Genomic DNA, 18,850 nt, shown 5'->3' with positions numbered 1-18,850 from the left:
TGACGCTCGAGAAAACACGGTTGTTGTCCGGCGGCGTCTCAGTCGCACCAGCAGGTGGATCGCATATACTTTTACCTTTTCAGGTTTCCAGTCCACCTTGCTAATGTAATAAGTATATAGCGCATAGAAAAATATAAAACGTCACAATCTAAACTTACCGCAAGTACTTGACGGCTTTTCGAGTCGAAAGACATATACGCTTCCGCTTCCGGTAAAGAGATCGGCGCGCATGCGCACTCGATGTCGAACTTCTGCGAACCTTTCGAATTTTCCGAAGAAAAGTTTAAATTTCGCGAACTTTTGCGAATTCGAACCTCGGCAAGGTTCGCTGCATCTTGAGTTGTGATGCACTAAGAATCACTTACGCTTGTCACGTCCGTCCTGGATGCGGAACACGGCATTGAGGTACGTCTTCACGACTGTGTACGGGCCCCGCCACGGCAAGTGAAACTTTTTGCATATACCCCGTTTGACTGCCGAGTGAATGGAGAAGTATGCGGTCCCCGGCAGCGTATAGCAGTTTTACGAAACACGTTCGTCGTAGTAGGCTTTCTAGCGCCGTTTTGCTTTGCTGACGTTGGCATCTGAACATTTCGTAGAAGTTTTACGGTGTACCGCGGTGGAGACTCGTACTTGCGGTGTATATGCCCGTACATGTCGTGTAGCATGTCCTGGGTCGATGTCATTTCTGACCGCGGAAGGTGAATGACGCCAAGTCACGAGTAGCAGGTGAAGTGCACTTAGAAGCGAATGACGCCTTGAGGGTAGAGTAGGTCTGTGTGCCATCTGAAGGGAGGTGGGTCAAGGCACGAAATGCTCTACCGCGGAGACATGTTATTATGTAGACCAGCTAAGTTGGTAGAAAAGCAGTGTTGGCATCGTGCGGGATAGGAAAGACGGAAGTAGATGGGGGTAATGGTGTTGGCATTGCCATCGGGTAGAGACATAATGGAAACTGTAGCTGGTGGTGGTGCTGCTGGTGAAAGGGCTTGCCGTTGTCGGCCTCACAGAGGTGGGCAACGTCACGACTGACGCCCTGGGGATTGTGCGTCCTGTGCCGACTTCTAAGGGAACTGTGCCGACATATGTCTGAATGCGTCTAAGGAAAACCCAGGAAAAACCCCAGACACTACAGCCGGCACCGGGATTCGAACCCGGGTACCTTCCAGTACCGGGTACTGTAGCTGTAAACGAATGATCCCACCACTGCCACCAATTGTAGCGAAGCAGAGACGTAGATTAACGTAATGACAGCTTTCAAGCCCCGACTGCCCAAGTCCTTGTCCGAATCCGAGAGTCCCGAGCTCACGAGCCCCTGGCACTAACGACGAGATCGCGAGGCTATCGTCGTCGTCGGCTACACTAGTATATCGCGTTGGACTTAAACCAACTCGTGCGGTTTGCTCAAGAGGCCAGCACAATCACATTCCGTCTGAATTCACATAGATCTATGCTGACGTGCACCGCAATTATGCTCGGTGAAACGATCACCATCAGCATCATGCTCTGTGCACCTTGACATAAGAATTGATAAAACAGTCGCAGAAATTCTCGAAAAGCTTTGAAACCACTCAGACGTCCCATTGCACCCCCCACACTTTCAGCTCAGCGACAGCTTCTTTTAGAAGATTCAACCCGTCTTCAGGCTTGCACGCCTTACACTAACTATAAACTCTCACCGCTACAGTTCACGCACGCAACATTTCCTCACACAAAAAAAAAGAAGGAAAAAGGAAGGACAATCCTTTCGGTTCACGTATCAAGGCGTCTTTGCTAACACGCCGCTCTCTTTCTCACACGAGGGAGTATAGCTAAGAATCCTGAATAGCGCGAAGGCGGCGTGTACAGCAGAAAATAACGCCCGTTCCCTTTCGGCAAGAGCTACTGTATCTATTTGCTTTCATCAAAATAACGCCGAGCAAAATGCTCGCGCAAAAATGCCGCTTGCGTCAGCTCAGAACGCGCGAACCACCTGCGCCACTGTACTTTAGCTAACGGCTCATAGCGGAAAGAAAATAATAAGAAAGAGGGTAAGAACGGAAACCAAGTGGGAGCTGACACAAAAGAAGTAAACAAAACAAAACAAAAAAGAAAACCGAAAAGAGATCGATATCTGCAACACTTAACCTCCACCATGAAAGAACTCTGTGTATGGATACGTAATGCTGTACGGTAGCTATAGCTCGTGAACACGCTATACAGCAGAGAGGTCGATAATAATGAGATGGTCTCGTCAAGGTTAGGGGAGAGCGTGTTCAGCTGGAAAGAGCGAACGTTGCGGTCATGTCGACCGTTGTTTGCGGAGGAATCAAATTTCGGCTGAATTGAGCTTGCGCGGTTTGACCTGGCGTGACTGAGCGCTAGGGGAGAAAAGAGTTAAGTGCTTCAGAATTAATTGGCTCGCATCTAGTTGTCCCGGACGTTTATTTCGGCGTTCGATGCATTGAGATAGGATAGGTTGTCGAGAGCGGTTTATACTCTTTTGTTTTGTTTTCGCTGTCGTTCTTGTTGTCGCCGAGTATTGGAAAGAGAGCGCAGTGTCTGGGAAGCAATTCACTTAGCGATGTTGCTGTACGCAAACAAACACTCGATTTGGTAAATGGAACTGATAAGACTGTTGTCGTTTCGCCGAGCATGTTTTGTCGCCTTCGTTGTCGTAAGTTGCTTTTTTATGAAAAATCGTCCAGCCTGCGTAAGAGATACAACTTAAATACAAGCAATCAATATAACCTCGTTTCTATTGAGTAGCCATTCTTTTTCCTTTCTCGCTTTCTGTAATTGCTTTATAGATTTTTTAGGACATATAGTATGAAGATGATAAGAAAATCTGTTGTTGCAAACTAAGAACGAAACAACAAAAAGAACGTAAAAAAAGTTGAGTGTTTTTTTTCTCCAGTGCGCCTCAAAAAAGCATCAAATACATATTTGTTGTTGGTAACATTTCCCTGCCTCTTTTATGTTGAAAACACGGACACAAACAAGCGTACCAGACAGGACTCAGAACTTTCCCTACGCGGCAGTTAACAACAATTAGCCTGCACCACCTTGCTTGCGTTTTGCTCTTGTGTGCTACAAGATATCTGTGCTATAGGAAAATGCGTCAGTTTAAGACCTCGGGGAATTACTCTCGGCCAAATAACTCCGAAAGAAACGACGAGACAGTCAGGTTCATTCACCCTCGAACTCTCCATGGGGTCTCCTCTCTTGTTCGTTATCCATTTAAAACGTAATGCATATTTAAGATGAATGACATAAGACCTACTTTGCTCTGCATAGCGATAGAATTTTTCTATTTGGCGCAAAGCTAGCGACGATGGGGTTATATATTTTTAAGGACGCCTACTCCAAAGAGCTTAATCTTTCTTTCCCCGCCAGTGTCCTCTTCATGAGTTTCATTTCTCATTTTTAGTGTCCTGACTCTCCTTCTGAGCAAATGTATTGCGTGGAGTTAATTTTTGCTTAGCTTCCTATTGCCCCTAGTCCGTCATTCACAACAGCACCCTTTCGTAGCTAAATTCTATAAAGCACCTCTAACCCTCCCTTTTCATTTTTTTTCTCTCTCTCCCACTTTTGGCCCTTTCGTGCCATTCGAGAAAATATCATTGCTTTAATCCCGTTTTATATTTTTTAACTGTACTTTGCATGAAACGGGCGCGCGCGACCCAGAGTTGCTGGGATACTTTAAAGCAGCCGTTAATCTTGGATGTCCCATCTTTGCGACCTTTCTTATGCCCGAGAGAGAAGCGAAAATATTTGTGTGTTTCTTTTCATTTTTTTTTCATCTTCTTGCTCCCATTCAGGAAGTAGCTGTGCCTTCTTTTTTTCCTTTTTTCCCCGCTACTCTACCCGTGCGAAATGAGGGGGCGAGAGCTTTTGCGCGTATCCATGCTTTACGGGGACCCAACAAAGTAATTTTCCTTGACGCTTTTATAGAGGCATTTATTTAAAGGAAATGCGCATTCTTTTCTTTGCTTAGTAAACCGTCTAACTTACGTATGTAGAGCACCGCCTTATGCATCATCTTTTTTTTTCTCCTTCCCTTTCGTTGAGACATTTCCCTTAGCAGCAGTAAAGCCGCCTGGCTCTTATGTGTTTACTTGTTCCTCGTGCAGGAAGTGTTGTTTTATCATTTCTGTAACGTTTTCTGCTAGAAGTAGTGTATGTACGATTTTTGCGGTCGGCGAAGAAAACGCGAAGGAGCAGAAAAAAAAAATCTTTTGGAAGTGTCGACTGTTGTTATTTCAATAAGCGAGGGGGTACTAGTGCCCTTGAGAGTTCCCACCTAAATTCAGAGAAACAGTAAACGGTAAATTCCGAAGCCTCTTTCTTGGCACGAAGTAGTGAAAAAAGAAAGAAGAGACGAATTCCTCGTTGTCATAGAAACAACAGAGAAAGTTCCTGTCGAACATGAAAGAGAGCAGCGTTATTACAATTAATTAAATAATATAAAGGTACTTTGCCCCACTAATAGGGAATGAAGAATATTGAAAAGTCCAGCGGTTCAGTTTACTCGCACTTGTCAGGATACCCAAAGATGGAGTTTATCAGTTTCCATCTCTGCTGTTTCGGTTTGATTAAAGCGTACACTGAAATAACACTTTGGGTTCTGGACATTACACAACTTGAGGCGCCCAACTTGTAAAGCTAGCTTTGCACCACTAGAGCTCTTCACGTGGCAGAGCACGCTTTACAGGAACGTACATAGCCCTTATTTTGCCGTGGCGTACGTGGCACCTTCGTGCGATACCGTTCCAGGTCCATGGTCTCTTAACAAATGTATGACGCGGGTTTCAGTATTGTGCGGCTTAGACCACACCTAGCTTTGCATAACCACAATATCTAGCTGCGTATGGAAACGCCCACAGCGCGTGACGGGTACCGTCGCGCTATCTGCTTAGACATGTATGAAGTAACGTGGACCGTGCATTCCATCTTCTAACACGCATGCCAGTACACGTTATTTAAAATGTACCGACTAACTTCGCCATTACATCGGAAACTTGGATCCCATTACGACCTTTCTAACATCTAATTGGCTCCGTCACGCTTCCATTCACCTTGCTTTCAAACAGACTCTCTGTATCGTCCGATTTCCATTTCGCTGCCTCGGCCGTGCGTACATTTTTGAAGCCTTACTTCTGCGCATCCTGGGAGCCTCTCAGACCTTTCATCACATTTTCATAGCCTACGCTGCTCGCAGCTACTTATCAAGCACGTATTCCCAGCGGCCTTCGCTCAACCTCCGCGCGACGAGAGGAGAGCGCGAATCTGCGTTTAATATTGATCCCCCAAATAGGCCGAGCATGGGGTTAGTTTCGCGCCAGTAACCGCGGTAGTCGTGCCGCGCTAGTAACCGCCGATAGTCGTGCACTCCCGAGAACACCGTTACCATTTAATGATGCAGTAGGCAACGGCCTCGCCTGCCATTTCCTCCCCTCCCCCTTTTCTCCCTTCGCTATCCTTCACACAACATGCGAACTTTCGTGCGCCCCTCTTCCTCGCACGGGCTCTGTTGTACGTGGTCGACTGGAGACCTTGTCCTTGTCTTTCTTTCTTTATTTTTTTTCTGCGTGTAACCCGGTTAGCAATGTATATATTTTTCGATTCAGCACGAATAAAGTTAATGGAATTTCTGGGAAGTTTCCTGCGAAATAATCGTAACCTATGCGTCTGATGGCATCTGTTGGACATGGTGATACAGTACAGTAATCACTCTCGTAGGTGGATATTATCAGAATGTTAATTAATATTCGACTGATTCCTAATCGACGAGTTGTCTGGTTATAAGAAAGTGGAGGCGATAAGAAGGTAACGGGATACAGGTTGTGTAACTTAACTAAAAATAAAAGAGGCTGATACTGCTGTCCCGCAGAATATTGTGGTTGAGGGAATAGATAACATGAAGCGACAGTATGTCTTTACGAATAGGAGAGGGTAGAGTTTAGAGAATCCACGTGACGCAGTGCCTGTCCACTCACAAGGCAGCAATGAGGCGGCATTCGTAGACGAGCATGAGTTCACAGAAGAGACCATATCCGCCTCACCTTGAAATCTTGACTCCTTTTTTGGACCTGAAGGGACCAGTGAGGACGCTCGACGGGCAGTAGGGGAGAGAGGGGAACTCGAGAGCTGCTCAGACACCTTGCCCACTTGCATAGCGTATTCTTTCTAACCTATCCGTGAAGTTTCTGGTATATTCGCTTTAAAGGTGGTGTCCTGACAAAAATAAATAAATAAATAAATAATAATAATAACGCAGTTGAAGGTGCGATAGGAATAGTGCGTGCCTGAAGTACATGTAAGCGGAATATTTCTTTTTGAAACAGTCGAAAACATTAGAAAATGAATTTTATCAGATTTTGCAGCCGGCTGCGCGATCCCGGCTGAATTCAGGCAACAGTGTGTCGGTTATCAAGGCAGGCTATCCGTCACAAAACGCTGTCTTCGAACTCGCAATCTGCTGCCGAACAGTTGCTAGAAACGGCTGCGCTCATGCTTTCGGTGGTATCGGATAGCAACCAGTTCTGGCGACGCTGTCAGCTGAGCGACTGGGAATCTCGCGGGCAGTGCCAATTACGTCACCGGAAGTGGCAAAGCAAGGAAGGGCAGTTTCCACCGGAAGATGACAGTTGGTTTCGAATTCGATGTTTTTGATGTTTAATAATAATAATAAAAAAAAGAAAACGAATGGATTTTGTGGAGCATCTTTGGTGTTTTCTTCTTGGAAGGCATCTCCAAGTAGATGTCACATTAACTTTAGAATTCCGGATTCCACGCGGACACCACCTTTAACGTTGTTATATGCCTTTTGCATCGCATCGTCTTGTACTATTCTAACACTTCAACAGCCTTGCGGGGGGAGGGGGGGGGGAGAAAAAAAAAGTTTTCGTTTGGCAGGCAAACCCGCGTTTCTAAATTTTAGTAAATGTGAGAGATGTACGAGATGAAAAGAAGCGCTTTACTGGTTATGCTCTAGGCGCACCAGGTACACTAAATAATCAAGTTCAGAAACTTGAGCGTACAAAAACACCTTTGAACGAAAAATGTTCTTAAATTTTGTGTTTCGATAATTACAGTCCCGAGATAGGCGGCTATCATGAGCTGCGGTCCAATAAACGATAACGATGAAAACAACGAGAAATTGATGAAGCAGTGGATACCCTATTTATGAGCTGCTTTAGAGATGTTTCGCTTTATATGTAACAATCGATACGGTTATATCACTGTGGGAGGCTGTAAAGGATTAAAAAAATAGTACAACGCTTGCGTGCACATCCGAAACGTGTATTATTTTTTTAGTTTTTCTTGAAATAGCAGAATATTATTTTGTATGTCTACTAACATGTTTTGTACTTCTGTGCATAAACCATTTTACAAGTGCAGATACTTTTCACAAATGTTAACACTTTTCGTTCTGTAATGAAGTAAGAATGTTAAACTACTGACATGTTGTCGATGTTTCCATATCATGTGCACTAATGCAAAGACGTCTCGCTGTGCTGTTTGGGCTTTTCTTTGGGTTTTCATCAGACGTTTTAAGACAAACGTCAACACAGTTCCCTGTGAAGTCAACCCAGGACTCACAATGACCCCCCCCCCCTCCCAGTGCAACATGCTGCCACACCAGCAGGCAGATCGCTCGGAAATAGCGTACCCCCACCGCCACCAACACCACCAGCACGTTCAAAGACGTATTTTGTTGTGGGCACACACAAATAAATATTTATATAACGTACCAGACTTTTGATATCGGCTTGCACCGTGCTCTCCAGTAACTCTAGGAAAACCCCAGCCGTGGGAGCTTTTCTTTCTGACTGTCCGCTGCGACCGGACCACAACTGATGAATGGGTCTCCTGCGGTTTCGAATAGGCGCAGTAGAGAACCGGTCTGGCAACGCATTCCCAGGGTGACAGAAGGGACATTCGCACGCACTTTATATGTATGTGTGTATGCGTAGCGCGGAATAGCGCTTCTCAAAGTGGCCGCAAATTGCGTGACAGTGTAACGTAATTAGACGGAGAGGAGGACATACTGCAATGGGGATGGGGAGGTGAGACTTGCGCAGAAGGTACCGGCTTAGTATCGGTGAAGTAGAAGAAAATGTGTTTTGGTAACAGCTCTGCTGGGAAACGGGGGAGGGGATGATATGCAGAGAGGGTTGGTCAGAAAACAAAATGCCACCTGCTACTCTACATTAGCTGCTAGAGAACGTGCCAGGCACAGGGGTGTCCAGTTAGTGTGATACACTCAGATGCGCCGCACTAGCACAGTACGGTACAGTGCAGCATAGCAAGCTCCAGGGCATTATTTGTTTAGTGAAGGCATATATGTAAGGGTCATAAATGGTAAAATAAGGGCAACTAACGGTTATGAATGAGGGTAATAAAAGTGTGCTAGTAGTGCATTGCGTCATGCCTGTTTTCGCAGGGAGGAATGGGATAAACACATTGATGCCGTGGGAGCAGCTGATGACCTTGGTAACTTGGCTGACGCCGTTGATTAATATCTTGAGTAGTTTATGACGTCATAATGCATATTAATGTATGACTCAGACTTTCATGTATTATTATGATGGTTATTACTCTTACGACCTCTCAAGTGGCTCCTGTTCTTCATGTTTTATATTTATTTTTTTTTGTTCCGTCTACTACAATCATTGTTGAGGATCGGTGTATTATTTTCCAATAAAAAACAATGGTGTAGATGTCAGAATGTGCACAATGTCTCGTGTGGGACGGTACAAAGAATGGCTCGTCCCGCGTGACGACCAGAGCAGCCAAGAAAGCACCAGAGTAGCCAAGCAAGAACGCTCGAAGCGTGGAACACTGACCCGTACGGACACAAAGCCACTCACTACGTATAAGAGCTGTGTAACAAATAAAACTACATCCTAATGTGCGTTAACATCTATAACATATTGAAGTGAAAAATTATATATATAACATTCGGATATATCCATGCACCATTGTGCATTTCCATTCTACCATAAGTCGGCGTATGACACGCGTCTTTTATGACGCTTTTATGTTTCTCGCACACAAATCGAGACCTACGGGAAAGAAGAGCAAGTCCATTTCGAGCGCGTTTTCTAGGAAGAAGGATCGATATCGATATTATCTAATTCGGAATCACAGCGGGCGGATAAAATAAGCACCAAATGCACGCGGCCTTCTTCGTCACTCTATACTCACGTTCACACTGATGCTTCCTATCGCTCAAAGCTGTAAGTTATTTAAATGGGTCCAATGGCTCTCGCTTACAATCTCGGGATCTGGGCAAGGCAGCAGGTACTGTCAAAGAGCGAGAGTTGGGTAATGCAGCGAAAGATATTACAGCAATGCCGAAGCTGGGGCGTTCACAGGCAGTCTGTGATAGCGCAGATGCTGCTAGCCTACACGATTCTCTCTTATCGACGCGATAAGGTGGGCTCTCTTTTGTGTTATCATTTTCGCTCATTTCGCCCTTTAACTGCTTTCACGCTAGCAGCGTCCATTTGTTCCTTTCTTTCTTTGTGGGTGCACTCGATTATCTCTCATGTTTTGCCGTAAGCGCATTTTCTGTTCGGTTATGAAGGGCGTGGCTAAGTGAGGCACAGCGGTGCACCTTAGGCGAATAAATTGTGAGTTTTAGGACACCGTGATCGGCCTCCGATGCCATTTCCGTATCGCTATCATCCAATCAGCTATCAGCGTAGCACTAGCCGATTGGCTGATAGCGATACGGAAAAGGAATCGGACGGCGATCACTGTTTGCTAAAACACCCTAATACCAAGGGTAGGGTATAGAGATGCGAAGCCCCGGAAAAAACCCGGAAATTTTTGGGAAAATAATTTTTTCGGTTTTTTCCTCGTCTCCTCGTTTCCTCGGAAAAATAGCCCAAAATTTCCAGGCGACAAAATTCAAAAATGTAAATTTTCGTGCCTTTGATGCGTTCCAACCCGCCAACAGTGCCTTAGGTGCCTCTAATCCGCCAACAACCACCAACTAAGTGCTCCGTCCGGCCGCTCCAAGCGATCGCCATCGCATTCACATAATGTCGGAGTTCTGGTCGGAGTGTACAGGTTGTTCTAATTACCTATCGCTGAGTGGACAGCAGTCTCATGGAATGCTCTGCTCTGCATTTATGCCTAGAGGATGAACACTATACTAAAGCTTCTAGCTCATTGTATGCCGTGGTTTAGCCGGCAATGCTTCGACTCTGCAACAACAACAACATAGATGAACGGAGGATGATGATGATGATGTGGGATGTTTGGACTCAGCAGTAACCACATTTGTTTCCATTTTCTCCAATTTTTCGGGGAAAAACCGAAAAGAACCGGATTTTTTCGAGCGATTCAAAATTTTCGGAAATTTTGTATCTCTATAGGTATGGAGTTTACGAAAACGATCCGTCAAAGGCAACTGTCACCGGCGTGATGTCAGCCGCTTCAAATGAATAAGGCGACTAGTTGGTCGTATTTCAGGAACCGTTATCGTGAACACCCTTCCGACCTGTAAAAGTCGGTAAAGTCGGTAATCGTCCCAGTACTCGTTCACGTGCATATAGCAAGTTACCGGCTGAGTCCTCTGACTAAATTTGTTGAACATTTTGGAGCGCGTGATAAGCTGAATGGCTTTCAATCCCACTGATCTGGAATTACCGGGTTCGATCGCGGCTAAAGATGCAGCAACTTGGCAGCTTGGTACAGTGCTGGACAAAATTTTACGGAACACGCTCCGGGACATTCCTTCCTCGGAGTGACACGCTAGCAGCGAATGGTACCGTACGGACTTGCAGATGGATGACTGGGTTATCAAGGTCTGTGTCTGTACCCAAGCACCCACGTGTCTGTACCTAAGCAGCACAACATCTTGGTCCAATATTGGTCCAATTTATGGCCAAGATGTTGTGCTGCTTGGGTAAGTTCATATTGTCCCATTGGCCGCTAGCGTGTCACTCTGAGGAAGGAATGTCCCGGAGCGTTTTCCGGCACTGTACAAGTTGCTTATACACGCTGTCGTCCTGATGTGAGGTTAGGGCAATCGACTTCCACGCCGAGACTGGGAGGTGAAGCGGGTTCGGGTCCTGCCACCGGCTGTGCTCTCTGAGGTTTTCTCTGGGTTTTCCGGCAGACTTTCCCGACGAATATCGGCACAGTTCCTTCTGATGTCAGCCCAGAGCGCGTACTAACGTCCCTGTCCTCCTCCTCCACTCCTTCTTGCTGTCCTCTCTCCATCTGTCCACGTCGGTACTCTGCACATAGCCACAGTTGCTTCGCAGCGCTAACACGGAACTAAGGAGGAAAAAAAAACGCTTCCCTCCGCAAGGGACCTTCAGTACGGTGTGTCGTGGGCTGAGATTTGGGCGTACGCTAACAGGACTATCAACTGGGCAAAATTAAATCCACGAAACGACAACTGCGTCGTCGCTGTAGTCGTTTTCGCGAAGTAAAGCAACGGCCTACGATAACTATTGAGGTGACATTCGATATAATATTTGACTATGGAACTAATGTTGTTGTTGCTGATTGATTATGATAATCGTCTCAGAGGGTGTTCCTCGAATTTTACGCCTCAGTTGCATTATTTAAAGTTGCCCTACGTTTTCTGGGATTCCTTCTCGAAGAATCTCGGCGAAGCATCCTCTGAAGCTGTCACAGCACGCAAACTATCCTCTTCCACCATCCGTTCCATCTCAACCTCTCCATGTCACGACATAATTTGTTTCGCCGAAGCAGAAGATGCGCACCCTATGCATTACAGACCTAATACGAGCACGTAACCTCTAGCGAAAAATAATCCACGCAAATCATGTCTCCGTTTCAGTTCCGCGTGAATGACACTCCTTCTGTGTAGATTATTAAAGCCAGCCAACGAGCTCTTTGGAAATTGCCTCCTAACTTGCAGCGAAACCGCAGAGCGATTTCTTTTTCGCTTCCTTCGGGATACTGTTTGCACAACCTTTGATACCCGTTTTTTTCTTCTTCTTTTTCTGCTCCATTCCGGTTGCCTCGGAGCTCGCGTCGATGTTACTTATCGGAGTAATGTTTCTCTCGTCAGAGCCGATGAGGAAAATGGAGCGTGAAAAAACCGATCGCGTAGGTTTTGTTGCAACGGAAAAAGAAGATGGGAAGTCGCTTGTTTTGCTAACGGTTGGGGGTCCGCGCAGGGACGGAGCCCTTTCGCAGGGAAGCTTTGCGTGGTGCGCTGCGTTTTGGTGTTCGGCAGCTGTTACTAAGTGTTTGTGTAGTCGGTGTCTGTTTAGAGTGTGTCTTGTCTGCGTTGTGTCAATACAATAAACTCTTTCAATATAAAGTATGCACGCTGTGCGGGTTTGTATGACAAATACCGAAGAGTTGTGGATTGTACTGAGTTTTGAAGAGGTTTGAATAGGTTTGTGCATATTCTGTTTAATATTCGTTGGGTTTGCTTTTGTTTCGTGTTCGTGCACTGACATTTTCTGGCCATTAGGACTTCATGTCTTACCAAGACCAAGGATGCACCTTCGTTGTTGTTGTTGTTTTTGTTCAATGTAACTGAATAGTAGAAGAGTCTACAGCGAAATTTAGGGGCTTCTAACAAGAAAAATGAAAGAAACAGTGAAAAAGGTTAACGGAAAAAGTTGTGCTGTTAGTGCTGGCTTAAGTCGCCCTTCTGTAAACAGCGTGTATGTAGCGAACTAGTTTCAACCAGTGAAACACTCTATGACGTTGTCATCATATATTTGTTGTTGCTGACGTTCAACCGCTCTGAAATATACATGCAGGACAAGCCGTGTGCCTCATGCACTGACTATCATTTTTTTCTATATTTACCTGTATTTTTATGTATGTGTATACCTAGCGTATGCGTGTAGAAAAAAAAAACTTTTTTCTTTTTGATTTTGTAGGGAACCGGGCCAATCTCGCGAAACCCGGAGGTCTCCAACCTGAACCTGAGTTTGCAGAACCCATCCAGAACATCACAGTCCCTGCTGGACGCAAAGTGACACTTGCCTGCGTAGTGGACAACCTCAACAATTATCGGGTGAGCTAAGTATTTTTAATACGTATGTTCCTGTTGAGGGAGTGACTAACGAAAAAAACTAAGAGGCATACGCCACACATGACGCAGCAGCCGGCAGAAAAGGCTCACGCATAACAGACGCTTCCGTTCAGACCGACCCATGTAGCACAACATCACGTGTCTAATCTAATCTAATCTAATTTAATCTAGCATCTAATATTGGGCTAATATGATGCACTCCTTGGGAACCAGCCCAACGTAAAGTAAAGTTTTCGGCCGGTTATAGCGCCATTTCTCGCGTATGTTGACCAGTGATTTCCCCAGAAATTCACTACTGGGGGGGTGCCGAGCATTCAAGGGGGGGGGGGGGGGTTATGCTTGGTGAAGCTTCCACTTGCGGAATTTTTCTTCGACACGGAAAGAATCGTGGCACAATGGTGACATATCTTCCCAGCTTTCCCGGTTTGTTTGTACATGCTATTACTTTAGAACACAGTACATTTAGAATACAGATTCATTGTGAACGGCATTTCAACATTAAGATGCATATTCACACGCCCGACAAAGAAAAGGGACTAGCATCTTGTCAATGAACACCTAGCAACCAACGGTGAAAACCTTATAGAATACCTCGCTTGATTGAGTTGGGGCAAATGGCTCTTGAGGATCCACATTGAGTTTGCGTGCCCGCACGCGTTTTTGCTCGTATATGCGCGCAATATATGCATTGCACAGTCACTTTCAAATGATTTTGGACAAATGCATGTTACGATCATCTGCGTGACAGCCCAAGTTTGACAGCGCAGATGTAATTCGCTGCGCCGGACTCACTACCAGGACGTGTTGGTGGCCGAGCTGGGTGGGGTCACCTGAGAAATTTCAGGGGGGGGGGGTGCTGCAAAAATTCAGGGAGGGTGTACACCCCCCCCCCCCCTGAGGGGGGTGTAGAAAAATCCCAGTGTTCGACTGTCATAACGTACAGCTCTTTTTAGGTTTAAAGGACATCTCCATGGTTTTTATTAGAATCACCATAATGCGGATTTCAAGGATGAAAGTAATAATGAAGGCAGCTTATATTCACAGATGAATCTTCTGCGTGGAGGTTGTAAACTATATCGTCTACAAAGTTTCGCTCTCGGCTTCACGGTCTCGTTCTGCTTCGAAGCTGCGGGTTTCTGGCGAAAAATGCAAGCGCCCATCTAAAGCTCTAGTACGCGCTGTCCTTTGATTAAATTATGAAGGAAAGTCGCGGTTTGTTGAATATTCCGGCAAACCGAATAACTGAGAAACGAACCTGGAAACAGACATCTCTGCTCAGCAATCCAGAGCATGCGCAGTATCACCACGCCTCAGGAAGCACCCTCTCTTTTCTCATCACACACAGACACGCCAGTTGACTTCCAAACGAGGCGCGCTCATACACCACATAACGGGTACGGAAAACAAAAAGCCGCAATGCCTCGAATGAGGCTCTCTTCTCCGCACGGGTATCTCATCTCATCCTCCGGCAAACCTACATCCTGACACACTCACTCTCTCTCGTCCTCTATCTCTCTCAAGTTCCGCAGATATAAGTATGCGGACAGAGCGGTGTAGATACTCTCGCTTCTTTTTCTCTCTCTCTCTCTCACTCCTCCTTCTCTTCCAGTGTCGGAAAAGCAGGCGCCAGTCGAATTAATTTGACTTCCAAATTAGTTCCGAATGTCTGCTGACTGCCTCTCTCTTCGTTTCCTTCCATTGTCCTGGCTTTTGTTTCTTTTCTCGCGCCTCTTTCTTTCTCTCCTTTTCCCCCTCCATCCTTTTTCCATGTGCAAAGTCCAGGAGTCCCGCGAGGTTTGCATCTGGAGCAATGGGTCCTTCGGGGATACCGTGGAAGTGGCAGCAGCCCTGTTCGCGGTTCGTAGAATCGTACGACGACGATAATTCCCGTTGCCTGTTCAATAGCATTGTTCGTCCGGCACGTGTTGTGCTAGACGTGCGCAATAATGTGAGCAAAGGAAAAAAAAAATGCAGGCGTACATGTAGGTGGTGGTTGAGATGTAGGGGCCGTGCGTTAGGTTAGAGTCGTATACATGCTGCGTTTGACGGTGTTTGCGCAGTACGTGCGTTATTGCACTCAGCAGAATGAATATTGCCACTTTGTGTACACCTTTATGATATTGTTTGTTATGGCGCCGATACACGTACCAGTTGTCGTAGCGTCCCGATACTTATGCCAAGGGACCACGAGCACACAGCTTTCGCGACGACATCATTCGTCGAAGCCCTTTTGTACGAGCCACACGATCGAATACGAGCCAAAGAGTAGCATATGAATGTAGGACGGTACAGAATTGATTACGATTTCCAATATACTTAAGAGATAACATCGTGCCGGTGCCTTTGATTTTTGGAGAATTAAAATTTAGAGTGATATTAAACGGTAGGAGCAACTTATTTATTTACACATGATAAACAAGACTTTCGTGCACGAGGCTGCACTTCTTCAGGTTACAAAAGTATCAGAGAGAGAGAGAGAGAAAGAAATAAATGATGACGATATGGGGATGACTTCCGCTCATTGACAAAAATATGAACATTGAGTTGGAGTTAGGAAAGAAAAATAACAAGGTACAGTCACATATATACAGCTGACAGGGAGTTTTAGCACGAGAGGGTAACAAGGTGATGGAAAGGATACAAATACGGGTAAAAATCAAAAGAACAAATACAAAAGCAGAGGTTTCAGAACCGCAACATAACGCGAGGCCAAGGAAAGTTTGTCAAATTTGCAATACGTGGGAGTTGTGGGAAATATTCCCACGACCCAGGACAGCTGCCTGCCCAACCCGTCCCGCCGGTGAAGGGACACAGAGGCAAACACAATGTTACAACTCACTCATTTTACCTTTCCCAACGCCAAGGCAGACTACTGCCGTACAATGCAATGTGTGCGTGTCCTTAAATCGTTTTCGTGCCCCGCCCCAGTACATGATCAAGAGCGCCCCCACGCAGCATAATATATCGACTGTCTCGCAGCGCCCCCACAGAGTCTATGGGAGACTCTTGTCCCGGCACGCGCGACACCGATATATGGGCCAAAGTAATGTCATTCCCTACACTAACAATCTAGGAATTGATTGTAATCAACAAATCCGACAAGCTTACTGTACTTTTCCAGATCCTTGCGTATGAAAATAGTGTTTTTGTTGTTTGCTAGCATGTTCTGCACGCTGGCGGCCGATTACATCACTTCCTTCGAGCGCGGGAGGAAAGCAAAATAAAGAAAACAATCTTCCGACGGTGCCGCCAACCCTCGCCGGAAGCGAACGTAAACTAGATCGCCTGGGTCTGCCTTAAGAAGAAAAAGTGGCCTTAGAGGCTGGTCGAGAGGCTGGAGGCATCAGGGAAGCGCAAGAGGGTAGTCGTGACCGCCTGTAGGCCGAGTAGAGTGGCCAAAGAGACGTTGGCGTAACCAAGTTGTCGTAAGTGGCGTTGAACCGACGCCCGATAACACAGACACCAGCGACGTTTAATAGATAGGAAGCAATCACGAAACCGGAACGGAAAAAAAAACTATGGAAGTCAAGCTAACCAACATGATGTCAGCCACTTCAAAAAAAAAAAAAAAATCGCGCTGTTAATGGAGGTTTAATACATCGGAAAGGGGTTCACAATAGCGAGATTTAGTACATCGGAAAATGTCCACGTAAAAGTACCGAAAACACGATAAGCCAGTCGCCCTGTTTCTTTCAAGCGGGCTACATCACACTGCCAAGCTTGGATTTGGTAACTTCCTTTATCGAATCGTTTTCGTAGTTCTTCCAAGTTCTTCCAAGTTTCGTAGTTCTTCCAATGTACTAAAACTCACTAATAGCATTATAGTTAGTGCATAGCATTGTGTAGCTATTGTATAGTTATTTTACAGCATGTATTGCATTGGAGTAGGGGCAGTCCTAGCAGCACAAGCGGCCAATGGGTGATGTTAATAAATTTTCTTATAACAATAACGATCCCGATAGCACGATAAGACAATCGCACTAATGTAGCAAGCTGGAAAGAGTTATCGTTAACACCTTCCAATCAATCAATGAGTCAATCAATTTGCTCAAATTCAAGTTACAATGTCTGGAATTGCCTAAAGGCAGGATATACTGACACACACACACACACACACACACACACACACACACACACACACACACACACACAAACACAAACAAAAGAAATGGGGACTACTGACTATCGACTTGCGTTTTTGGGGAACCCTATCGTAGTCATTTTCCCAACTAGCAAAACTCGCGACTAGGAACGTTATGTCATGCAGTTCAACTTGCAGAAAAATACTTCCCGCTTTATTGTAAGAAACAAATGCGCGCACAGTAGATTGCAGTTCGGTGCACATGTTCTAGCCCATGCTAAAATGAGTGTGATGCTACGAAGCTACAGCGACATCATATTACATTTAACTTACTTGTGTAACAGCGTACGCCTTAGATGCTACTATATTGAGAGTCAAATAATCCCTCATCATCATTGCAGCCAAACTACTCAATAGTACTTTCGTACATATCCATCGCAGTGTAGTTTGACAGCTTCTTTTATGCCACAGCATTTTAGAAAGCGCGAGAGACGGCTCATTTGTGAATCACAACAAAGTCAATCAATGCCCCCTGCTTTCACAGTTCTCGCAACAAACAGGACGCCTCAGTAACACTCGCAACAACGATAGAATATACAAGTAAGTGCGCCGTCACGGAGGAAGAACATGTTACTTGTCACCCTACTTGGCGGGAAGCGGGACAACTGACTGATTACCTAGAACCATCCATTCAACAAAGGATTGTTGCTTGCAAGAAAGCCTCGTTCGTCTTGCGCAGCTTGACTAACCAAAAGAACTGCCTGGTCAACTTTTAATAAGGGGTGGGGGGGACCACGCTTCGGATACTGACCAACAGCGTGACGGACTTCCCTCGGAGTCTGTCGCTTAATGTATCAATAAATATTGGCTTGTATGTCTCGCAGAGCAGCATGTATCTTATATCCGACGAAGCGCCGAGCACCGAAATGCACCGAAATTGGGGTCTCTGCGTATGATGGATAAGGTCTTTGGGTAGCTGTAGACGTCTTCGTAGCGAAGACGGAGTGATGCGTGCGATAGCATGCAAATATTCTTCGCGCGTCTCCTGGACGGCGTCGCTTTTTTATCGAACTGGATTAGCAGGTCGCCAGTGATGGTGTCTTCGTACGCGGCGATATAATAAGGCTCAGGCATGGTCGGGATGATAACATTGTCAACGACGTTCTCTAATGCGCTGGCGTTTTCGGTGTTAAATTAAAAGTTTTCGCGTATCGCAGGTTGCAGCTGTTAGATATGTTTATGGCATTGTGTCGCCACCAGCGGGCTGTTGCGCAGTCTGTCCATGAGATCTTTTTCTTCTTTACAGTGATCTGCGCATCACGTGTCTCGTGTTCGAGACACTTTTCTGCCATTAAAGCTTTGGGAACGTTGTCGTTCGTCACGTCCTGACCGCTTTACTTTTGCCGCGCCTACGCTCATTTTCTAGCTGGTTATGGGCCCATGGCATGCGACGACGTCTACCCACTGGACAAGCGTGCGGTTCGGCAAACCAAACAAGTAATAAGTTAGCGGCAAGACGGTATGGCGTTGTCGGAGAAGTTCAAGTTTCCTAAGCTCACATCGGAGAACTACCATGCTTGGTCTGTACGAACAAAAGCAGCGTTGGTACAGAAATGCTGCTGGGAAGCCGTCCATTCAGGTTATCCACAAAGAGAGATGACGAACGACGAAAGGATGGTCGACAACAAGACCCTTACCATTTCTTGGTGGTGGAAGACGCCTATATAGTCGCCTATATTGGA

General features: G+C 45.8%; 1 protein-coding gene across 4 annotated transcripts in view; it reads left to right on the top strand.

Annotated features, from left to right (window-relative positions):
• Nucleotides 1-18,850, top strand: part of LOC135388862 (lachesin-like) — a 200,255-nt gene that overhangs the window by 117,643 nt on the left and 63,762 nt on the right. For 3 of the 4 annotated variants that reach the window (XM_064618712.1, XM_064618708.1, XM_064618710.1), the window contains exon 2: nucleotides 12,873-13,009. Coding sequence is in view for 2 of the 4 variants with exons in the window: in XM_064618708.1 (XP_064474778.1) it covers nucleotides 12,873-13,009 (137 nt within the window). In the remaining 2 variants the exon portion in view is untranslated. Of the gene's footprint in view, nucleotides 1-9,169; nucleotides 9,225-12,872; nucleotides 13,010-18,850 lie in introns of those variants that run through there. The other variant, XM_064618709.1, reaches the window with a different exon arrangement.

This window comes from Ornithodoros turicata, chromosome 3, assembly GCF_037126465.1.
Source record: "Ornithodoros turicata isolate Travis chromosome 3, ASM3712646v1, whole genome shotgun sequence".
Lineage (NCBI taxonomy): Eukaryota > Metazoa > Arthropoda > Arachnida > Ixodida > Argasidae > Ornithodoros > Ornithodoros turicata.
The sequence above is the reverse complement of the archived record's forward strand: the minus strand, read 5'-3'. Positions and strand labels throughout refer to the sequence as shown.